The sequence below is a fragment of the Rosa chinensis genome, chromosome 1 (assembly GCF_002994745.2).
Source record: "Rosa chinensis cultivar Old Blush chromosome 1, RchiOBHm-V2, whole genome shotgun sequence".
Taxonomy (NCBI): Eukaryota; Viridiplantae; Streptophyta; class Magnoliopsida; order Rosales; family Rosaceae; genus Rosa; species Rosa chinensis.
The window spans coordinates 22,958,376-22,968,829 of record NC_037088.1 but is presented as its reverse complement, the minus strand read 5'-3'; the positions used below and the strand labels follow the sequence as shown (position 1 = coordinate 22,968,829).

The following is a 10,454-nucleotide window of genomic DNA, read 5'->3' as shown; positions in this document are numbered from 1 at the left end:
AGTCAAACTTCGTACCCCCCTAAATCCACACTTTTCGAATAACTATTCGTCCAAAATAATTCCACTTCACATACGACATACGAATAAAGCACAATAACAATAATTTGTACAATTGGTCAATTATTAATTACTAAAATTAAATAACAAAAATCCAGGTCATCACAGGGTCTACTTGATGTTATTGTGCGACACTAATTGATGTGTTGCTTAATTTGAATTGAGAGTTTATGTACTATGGATAGTTTTGAAAATTAAATACGAGTAATTAGCGTATTGAGTATTTCGAAAACTATGTTGGAGATGTAATAAGTTGAGAGATCAAATGATAATTTTAGATGTATGAATAGAAATGTATTTTTCATTGAGGAAAAAGAAGTTGTTTATTATTATTATTATTTTATTTTTTTAGAAGAAAGCTTATTGTTTGCTTATCATCTTGGTTAGAGAAAAATTGGTTCCATTCTGTTGACGAGGTTAGTGCAGTGAGTGTGGGTTGTGTTGTGAATGTCGACGGAGATGAGGAAAGATAAGCAAGTAGATGAAAACAGCAGCCAGGAAGAGTTGGACAAAGGCGTCTCTTTGACTTCCACCAGGTTCTCTTCTCGCAACACTTCCTCCAAATACGACTTTGTCAAGGTTAAGTCTTCTTCTTCTTCTACTACTACTCTCTTTCGCGAAAATCAAATCTCAGAATCTTTTGACAATTTTCATTTTTGTTCGCACAAACAGGTGAAGGTGTGGCTGGGAGATAATGCGGATCACTACTACGTGCTTTCCAGGTTTCTGCTCAGCCGAATGTTAACTGTCACCAAGGTCTCAATTCCCTACTCAATCCAGTTGTTCCGATTGTTTTTGGTTATGAATTCTTGGTGATTTTGAATTGATGGTGGTAATTTCAGATCCCAAATTATGTAGCTATTAAAATCGCTCTGGAGCTCAAGAAGCTGCTAATAGACAACAGCCTTCTAGATGTGTATGTCTCTCTCTTTTTTTTTTTTTTAATTCCATGTTTTTCGTTATTATTGTTATGACTTTGCATTGTTGTGTCTTGTGTTGCAGTTCCCAGTCTGATTTGGAAGCCAATCTCTTTAAGGTAATATCACGCTTGCTGCAGCTGTAACAATGTGGTGCAGTTTAGTGATTAATCTCTGTTTCTGCAGCTTATGGAACGAAGGGGTTATGGCGAAGAGTACATAAGTCGTTACAAGATGATGACCAGGTCAGTCTAAATACTTTTACGAAATGCCTAGAAACTGAACAAATAAAGATGAATGGCAAAATTTCTAAAGTTCAGTGGCAATGCTTTATTCTTTTCTTGTGCACTGGTTTTCAGATTTCATCATCAAAGAGTGCCGTTAGTTATTCTTGTCTGTGGAACTGCATGTGTTGGGAAGTCAACCATTGCTACCCAACTCGCACAAAGGCTAAATTTGCCCAATGTCTTGCAGGTCTTTTTATTGTTTATTTGTGGATCAATCATGATTCTCTCTCCACCACGTACTAACTAGTTGCACCATGATATCTGACATGTTATTTTTATCTTTAATGACTGTTGCAGACAGATATGGTGTACGAATTACTGCGCACATCAACAGAGTATGACTTGATTCAATTTCTTTTCATTAGTTTCACATTTGAATGTGCAGTCGACCAACATTGTTTTAATTGTAGTTTAATAACAATTTTTAACTGTTTATTCTCTCTTTTTATGGTACCCAGTGCACCATTGACATCTACTCCTGTTTGGGCACGAGACTTCAGCTCCTCTGAGGAGTTAATTACTGAATTTTGCAGGGAATGCAGGATTGTTCGTAAAGGTAGTCTTTCTATCAATAATTCTGCTAAGATGAGTTGATGGTCCATGTTTGAAGTTGGTCGTTAGATAATCATGATACATTTTTGATCTGTGAGAGCAATTCAGCAGTTCCTCTTTTTGCAATGACAATTTTTCCTGCATTTTATGCTAGTCTGTTGATCAATAATCTCTGTTCTGATTTCTGAAACATTTGCTTCTCAGGATTGGCTGGTGATTTGAAGAAAGCAATGAAAGATGGAAAGCCAATAATAATAGAGGTATGTTTCAGTTTCGCAGGTTGTATCTTAATGCTCCACATTCATTATGTTCTCTTCTATCAGATCCTTTCCTCTTTTCCCTTCCTTTTTTTCTTTCTTTTTCTTAGTGGAAATGCGCAGGAACTACTTGAATCCTTGAAATGACTTAATATTTGTTTGATGCTATATTATTTTCATTTCAGTCAGACTGCACTCTACAGATTCTTCGCAAATCTAAAAATCTTATAAACTGCATTAACTTTTTCTACTGGAACTTTTTGTCTGCAATTGAAAAACCATAAAAATAAACTCTTAGTTGTTGGATTGTCTAAGATAGGAAAGTTGTTGTAAGAAGTGTCATTATCATTGTACTGAGTACATTTTTCAAAGCCTTTGAGATGAATAGTAGACGTTTGTGATATGATATTTGGCTTTAGAAGAATTCAAAAAGAAGTGGTAAGGGAGTTATGCTCTTTCTTGGTTTTTTGAGATGAGTAAGATTGGTAGAAATCTGATGAAAGGAGGTCTTTTATCCAGCTAGCTTTCTCTGAAGCCAAGAGTCCCCCAATGTCAAGGTGTTGGGATGGCTTGTGGCGCAGAAGAGGGCCAACACTTGTTTTAGATTGCATAGCAGTTGTAGGTTTAGGGTTCTGCTTTGATTTGGTTGAAGTTGAGCCTTTTGTATCTACCTCTATCTATTCTCTCTAGTTTTTTTTTTTTTTTTTTTTTTGCATTATGCTTATAAAGATTTTATCTATAAAAGCTGTTTCTTTTGAAAAACGAAAAAAATGAAAATATGTACACGTGCACATGTGGCTGCTCAGGTGATGCTTACGTGTTCAGCAGAAATTGTCTGTTCTAATTTGGGTTCGGCTATTCTGGTGCCATTCCCCTGTTAGTAGAGGAGGAAGAGTCAAATTTGTTAACCATTGGGTGGAATATCAAGCTCTGAGTAGCTCTTTTACATGGCTATTCAAGTGTAGTTTGTAGCTATCATAATCTAAGAGTAGCTACATTTGTCAGATTGTATTTATATCCACTCCTTTTGGGTTTAGAAGAAATTTGAATGAGGAAGAATTGAGGAAATTTGTGCTCATTGTAGTAGCTGTTAGAAACTATGTGACTGGTGGTGTTTGCAAGAAGGTAGAGACTAGAATCTCCAGGAGCTTTTTCCTATGACTTGCTTTAAAGGAGGACAAACTGCTGTTTTGCTGCATGTTGGTTTATTTTGTATATGAAAGTCACAATGGGAGATTGTTGCCCAAGTTTTGTGCATCATCTAGCTGTTCAAGGAAGCTGGTGGGAGGTACCAGATTTACTGTTAATTTTTCACTACAAAAGCCACGAACTGTTAGTTTTTCACTAGTTGGTTAAAAACATGCCCCGTATAACAGAAGGAAGAAAGCTATAGTTAGGTTGGAGTCACAGTGCTTACAGGTGATTTATGTAATTGGATGGAGTGGAATTGATGCAGGACAAATAGGGTAAAGCCTTGCTCAACAAAGGTTTCTCTGTAGAATCTAAGATTTTAAGGCAGCGGATTCTGGTTGTTTAAGGAACAGTAGGGATTTTATGAATACAAGGAGATGAAAGTTAAGGGAAAAGGGATAGAACTAGTAGCATCACACAAGTAGGGTTCTAGGCATCACACCTAGGGTTAGGTTGCATCACACAAACCCAGAGAGAAGCAACAGCTTTTATTCACTCATGTATTATAAAATATTACAAGGCCTCTATATATAGGGAGGCTAAGATAATTCTAGAACAGCTAGAATAATAATACCTAATAAAATCCTAATGAACTCCAAATAATTGTAACCTTCCTATTCTGCATTAAGAATGAATCCTCAAGAAATCTAGTAGTAAATCCTAATAATAACAGCCTTTATAAAACTTTCCCAAACCACAAAAGATCCCAGCAAGGCCAGTCATCGTTTACAGGATGCCAAATCAGGCCTTCAGCCTTGGAAAGTTGGAATCCCTCTTACGAGGCCTTGGATAAACCATAGAGGTTCTCAACTTGCGTTTCTTCATCAGGAATAGGAGTGATGCAGTATAATCACTGCCTAGGTACCAGGATCAACAAACTCTAAGGTATAGGGCTTTAACACACAGGTTTGTAGGGTAGAAAGTGAAAACTAAGAACTAGGATTCCCTCCCAGGTTTCTCACTCACACACAAGGCTTCACACCAACACTCCAATCTCTGGAAAACTCAGAAACACTCTGAAATTTTTATTCATCATGACATGTCTGGCCACTTGGCTCTTACACTTATTTATATTTGAGCAGATAGCTCATATTAACTAGCATTAAAGACTCTTTCATAGCTAGGGCTGTTACACTTCACAAAACTGAAGCATAAAAGACCTAATAAAGGAATTTAAACTCCTAACTGAAACTGAAATAATAAAGAAACCTTAAAATTCCACACTGAAACTGACCCAAACTGAAACTGAAAGACACCTGCCTAGAGACTTCTAGAATGAAAGCAATTAATCAAACCATATGGAAAGGGAATGACTAGCTGCTCTCCTTTTCCATTTCTTTCGCTCATAAACCTTAGAAGGTTTGGCTATGATGTCCTCATCAAGGAGTATAGGACTGAAGAATGCATCGGTGGTAAGGTTGGAGGAACTTTGAAAGCAAAGTTCTAGCGCGTCTCCAACCTATCATTCTGGATAGGAACTATGTTATGTTGGGCAGCTTTTGAACATGGTGGAACACGTAGCTGGAAAGAAATAGTAGATTGTTGAAAATAGGGTTTTTTACTTCCAACGGTGTCTGAACTCTTCGAGGACTTTTCAAATGATACCTGGACTTTCAAAGTTGTCAATGTGATACCTGGACTCATTTTTTCGTATCAATGTTGTACCTACAGTCAATTTCTGTCACGGAACCGTTAAATTTTGCACATGTGACGCACGTAAGTCTCTCAATGAGGGTAAAAAGACTTAATTACCCTCAAAAGCTTTGTTTTTTTTTGGCCTTTCTTCTTCTTCATTTTCGACTTCTTCTTCCCCCTAATCTGAATCATCTAAGAGCTCACCCTGGTTCTGGTGATAACCTGGCCTCAAACCCAAGAAGCCCAAGTTTGATCTCCAGCTGATCTAAGGGAACCCAACTGATTTAATCGGGAGATAAGAATCTCCAGTAGAACAATTGAATGTACCTAGTACCTACAATTCCAATGAGTTTCCCAAGAAAATTACATGGGGAGGAGTAGCTTGTTTGATCTTGAAAATCACGTATGGATTGGTTTGACTAGTCTTGCTGGTTTTGGGTTGTGGGTATTTTTCAATTTTCATGCTTTGTTGCTTTGATCTCAGAACACTTGTGTTTGGTGGATTAGCCAAGAAGATGTTATCAAGCTTCATTCCAGAGCTCAAGGACGTCATGTTCGTGATCTCGCCGCTTCTGGATCTGGAGGCCAAGAGTTGTGAAACTGTCTACACCGCTCCGGCTAGCAATAAATTCATAGAAACGAAGCTGTCGAGCGAGCTGTGCTTGGAGAACTCCGACGAGATGACGAGATGGAGTCTTCGGCGGTGTCTGTCCGTCAGAGAATTGGATTCGGGTTTTGCATTGATTGAAATAAGTCTTCGTCTGGTTGATTGTCTTTGCTAGGAAATGTCATCATCCCATCTGATGCAATTTGCAGATGAAAAAGCAGAGGGAGGGAGGGAGGGAGAGAGAGAGAGAGAGATCTTCAGTTTTTTTATTTATTTTTATTTTTATTTGGTGTAAAAAGAAAATTTTACCCTTAAAAATAAAGTCACATGCGTAGCGGGCGGGAGGGAGGGAGGGAGGGAGGGAGAGAGAGAGAGATCTTCAGTTTTTTCAGGTTTAGGGTTTAGGTTGATTGTCTTTGCTAGGAAATGTCATCATCCTATTTGACTGCAATTTGCAGATGAAAAAGGAGAGGGAGGGAGGGAGGGAGAGATCTTCAGTTTTTTATTTTTTATTTTTTATTTTATATTTTTATTTGGTGTAAAAAGACAATTTTACCCTTAAAAATCAAGTCACATGCGTAGCGCGTGTTAGATTTTAACGGTTCCGTGAAGGAAATTGACCGTAGGTACAACGTTGATACTAAAAAATGAGTCTAGGTATCACATTGACAACTTTGAAAGTCCAGATATCATTTTAAAAGTCCCTCGAAGAGTTCAGACATTGTTGAAGTAAAAAACCCTTGAAAATAAGAGGGAGAAAGTGGATGAGGTGCAGTGATGTAGTGCACTGGATATACTCCTAGTCATGTGTGCATGGTGCTTGTACCTTTACCTGCACAGTTTATCCTCTAATTAGTTTGCTTAAGTCTAATTTTTTCCAGAAGTTATTGGTACATTCTGAATGAACATTTATTAGCGGATGTATTTAGTAGTTCTAGCATTTAGAATGACCCTCTTGCAGCCTTGAGAGGCATTCAGATTTCCTAATCAGTTCGATAAACATTTCTGAGAAGTTCAGAATATTCTACTAGAGAATACATCTCTATATTTCCTTGTGTACCTCTTTGAGAGACCTAAATATTTCAGTGGTTCTTCTACGTGTTGTATAACTTATTTATAGGGTCACACTCCAGCTAGTCTGACCTATCTAGGTTGGGGAAGTGCTCTAATTTTAGTGAAGGTTTTGTTTTAATGTTATACCTTTTTGATGGATTCTGTTGATTTTTCCGTGTTTCTGGTTCCTTTTTTCTTCCATAGGTTGTGAGGAGTTTCTTTTACTTTTGTGGGCTGGTCCTCTTTGTTTGTATCAAATTCTATTGTCGTATTAATCTATTTTTAATGGCAGGGAATACATTTGGATCCAAGCATTTATTTAATGGATGATGAAAATAAAACACGAGCTGATGTGCAAGAGAAAACTCCGGAGGCAAACCATCTTGCAGCAAATGATTCAAAAACACAGATGGGAAATGATTCTCTAATATATACCAAGCATGTCAACTCTAAAGAAGGGACACTAAATAACAAAGTCAACAATGTCTCAGATTACCTGGAAGCTATTAACCTTGCTGGAAGTTTGTCTGATAAAAAAGGTAAACCCCTGCTGTAAATATTGCTCAAAATGTTTATGTTCTGTTCAATAACTATTATTTGCCTTTTTCAAAAACATATTCTTATAAACTGAGTGCGGATTTCACTTCTAAAACTGCCATTTATGGTGTTGCAGTATCGGTTGAACTTTTAAGTTTCATAAAACTACTTATATGTGGACAATAACCATGAAGTCCAAGTTTCATAAAACTACTTATATGTGGACAACAACCATGAAGTCCGACCCACACACACACAAACTTCAACAAGAATCACACACATATATGCATTAAATGTTGAAGTGAATAAAAGAGTGGAGCATTTAAGATTTCACTTCTCTAACTACTTTTGTAGTGCTACAGGTGAAAATCTTAGTGGTGAAGAGACAAACAAAAATTCTCTTGTTAAGAAAGAGAAGTCCGGTCCGGAACCAATAATTATACCTATAGTTCTGAAGATGGCTGAATTTGATCATAAGGTGGTCGACTTTGCATTTCTCTTCAAAATGTATTATATGCGAATTTCTCTTTTTCAGTGTACTCGGTTTGTGACTTTGTGTCTTTGTGTGTGTGAGTTCTTTGTTTAAAAATCTTTAACCTCGGGTTTTTAGGTTCATTTTCACAAGTCACTTGGAATGTGTTCCATTAATGTGGCCGCTATTTTTTGGGCATATTTTAGTGCATAATAGAGAAAGGTAGGTAGAGAACGTTAATAATTGTCACTTCAGTGCCTACTCAGTTGTGCTTCCAAAAATTGGAAGTACTAAATTGTTGGCCCTGCTCTCTCTTTGAATCATAGGCCTCTAAATTCTGAACTAGAATCATTAAGACAAACTTGTTTAGATTGTTTCTGGGAAAAGAATATAGATTCTCAAATATGTTTCCTTTGTATATTTGAATTGAGTTTTACTGGGTCGTATTGATGTAACTTCAAGATCATTTGCTTTACTTTTATTGTTGTTATGTTCAATTATTTCCCATGGTCTGCATTATCTGCTTTTGGGAAAAGAATATAGATTCTTAAATATGTTTCCTTTGTATATTTGAATTGAGTTTTACTGGGTGGTTTTGATGTAACTTAAAGATCATTTGCTTAACTTTTATTGTTGTCATGTTCAATTATTCCCCCTCGGTCTGCATTATCTGTTTTCTTATACTTCTGTTTTCAGGCTTTGCTAGAGGAGGAGATCTCAACACGAACATTTAGTGATAAATGTCTAATCCAGGTATTAACTCTGTGTTCCCTGTGTTCTAATGGAGATATTATATATGGACTGATAATCAGTCTAAAGTGAATAGTGTGCTTAAGTGATATGTTCAAGTGCATGCTTATTGAAATAAGTTTTTGGTTACTTGCTTTCTTGCGCCATCTTAAGATAGCTTATAAGTTGTAACATTGTATCCTAATCTTCATTTTTCATTCCCAGGATAAAGATAAACTAATAAGCAACTTAAAGATCATCCAGGACTATCTTTGCTCATTCAATTCTCAGGTATGTCTTTGTGCCAATTTCAATTCATTTCATCTCTGATTGGTCTAATGGTTTATAGTTAGTTATTTATTTTGTCATTTTTATCCAACAGGGATTGACAGTAGTCAATATATCAGCAACAACATTCCCACAAACATTGGATTGGCTGCATGGATATCTTCTTGAGGTACTTCTGATGTTTATGGGCCAACTGATTGGTCCCAAATGATATTGTTGGGTTTTGGACTATCCATCTTCAGAATGCCTGATATTGTTTATGGACTATCAGGCATTGATTTTTGTGGGCCAACTGATTGGTCCCAAGTGATATTGTTGGTTTTTCCTTCAACAAAAATATTCAAATTAGGCTCTACAGTGTGGATAGAACATGAGCCGGCTACAATCCTAGTTCCTTGTTTGCTATTTTATCTCTTTTCCTGATAATTCCCTGACAATGAATATTTGTCCAGTGTATTGAGCATGGTATTTCATCTGTGTCCAACGAAAATAGTAGGCGGCCTGCGGAAAAGTAGATTGCATTCAGGATTTAGCTCAAGGCAGGTATTGAATGAGATTAGAGGTATTTTATGCTCATCAACAATTTTATTTTTATTTGGTTAGCTACTGATTCCATGCTGGGATTGCAGTTGTAGATGAATAACCCTTTTGCACTCTTTCACAGGTACCTTTGTTATGGTTTACAACGGATTAGTTAAGAAAACCAGCAAGGGGTATGTATGGAGGCAAGCCAATTGGATAACTAATTAGATCAGTGTCATTGAACAAAATGGAGAACAACTTGCTCAAATCTTTCAAGGGAAAATGTGAAACTAAGTTCTATCTCCATGCATTCTGACTACTATCCAGAGATTGTATAGTCAAATGACACCGATCAAGATTGAGCTCTTCAATATGGGATAACCAAATGACGAATGAGGGGTTCTGGAAACTTGCTGGCATGTAAATTCGGTTATTAAATTGTTGTGTCTGTAGTGTGTACAGGGTTTTCAAGACTAATTTGTTTGAACAGAGACCATTTAAAGTGTCTGAAGACTAATGTGCTTTTACAAATTTTGGATCTTCAACAGATAAATTTGGAACTATGCTTTTTCCTTTTATAACTGGTGCTCCACTTTTGTTGTCTAAATAAAATCGAAAGGAACATCAGACATGTTTACTTCGTTTAAAGGTAAAAGATGATAAAAAATAGGCTCCTTAAGATTAGAAAACTCGGAAACATTTTGAGCCTGGCCACTCATAACTTGAATGTTAAAAAGAACCTAAACAAGTAAAAATATTGTGTTAATCAAACACCCACTGCTATTTAACAACTGAACAATTCCAGGCTGGTCATTGATATTTCCAAATCCTTTGAAGTCATTACTATCAAATATATTTAGAGAGAAGCATATTTCTCAACTGATTCCATAGCTCATCTTGGTCGCTCTGTTTCTATTGCTAGCTGGAATGGTGCTCTACTTGCTTCGGCAGCTCGTGCATTTTTTTGATGTTTTGGAATTAAGCTGTACTAGGGGTGCTACTTTGTAGCGTTTGTACTGTTTTACCATCAAAATAAAATAAAATAAAAAAATAAAAACTGAACAGGTTGTGCTCAACTTCCAGTGAACATGCTTAACAATATCTGAGCTGAGCATGGAGTTGGATCTAAGTTGATAGAGGAGCTTAGGTAATCAATTAGGAAAACATTATCGTTGCCTACTACACTTCGTTATGAATATTTATTGAACAATTCTTCGTTATGAGTATATTTTTTTTTACTTTGTCAAGGGGAAACCCATTCGGCGCATGTGAAATGCTCCAACTGTGTATTACAGCACAGTGCCTGGCCACTTTGACAGCTTCGGGATTCGAACCTAGGTTGGGGAGCAC

At 36.7% G+C, this 10,454-nt stretch overlaps 1 protein-coding gene across 3 annotated transcripts; it reads left to right on the top strand.

Moving 5' to 3' along the window:
- The first annotated feature begins 443 nt into the window (after positions 1–443).
- LOC112180265 lies at positions 444–9,635 on the top strand. 3 transcript variants are annotated; one of them, XM_024318806.2, is made up of 16 exons: positions 444–636; positions 730–813; positions 900–973; positions 1,060–1,093; positions 1,161–1,219; positions 1,334–1,448; positions 1,559–1,596; positions 1,720–1,817; positions 2,018–2,073; positions 6,849–7,095; positions 7,456–7,571; positions 8,262–8,318; positions 8,520–8,585; positions 8,677–8,751; positions 9,035–9,121; positions 9,247–9,635. In XM_024318806.2, the coding sequence occupies exons 1-15, from the start codon at positions 505–507 to the stop codon at positions 9,095–9,097; spliced, it is 1,314 nt and encodes a 437-aa protein (XP_024174574.1). In that variant the 5' UTR covers positions 444–504; the 3' UTR covers positions 9,098–9,121; positions 9,247–9,635. The 3 variants fall into 3 exon arrangements, with proteins under 3 accessions (XP_024174574.1, XP_024174568.1, XP_024174563.1); XM_024318800.2 differs by having other exon boundaries at positions 9,035–9,125; XM_024318795.2 differs by having other exon boundaries at positions 9,035–9,144.
- The last annotated feature ends 819 nt before the right edge of the window (positions 9,636–10,454 follow it).

Bases quoted from the DNA above. Each gene is read 5' to 3' on its own strand.
- LOC112180265 (XM_024318806.2), top strand. From the start codon at position 505: ATGTCGACGGAGATGAGGAAAGATAAGCAAGTAGATGAAAACAGCAGC. The intron at 1,094-1,160 runs GTAATATCACGC...CTGTTTCTGCAG, and splicing joins TGGAAGCCAATCTCTTTAAG to CTTATGGAACGAAGGGGTTA. The intron at 8,752-9,034 runs GTACTTCTGATG...ATATTTGTCCAG, and splicing joins TGCATGGATATCTTCTTGAG to TGTATTGAGCATGGTATTTC.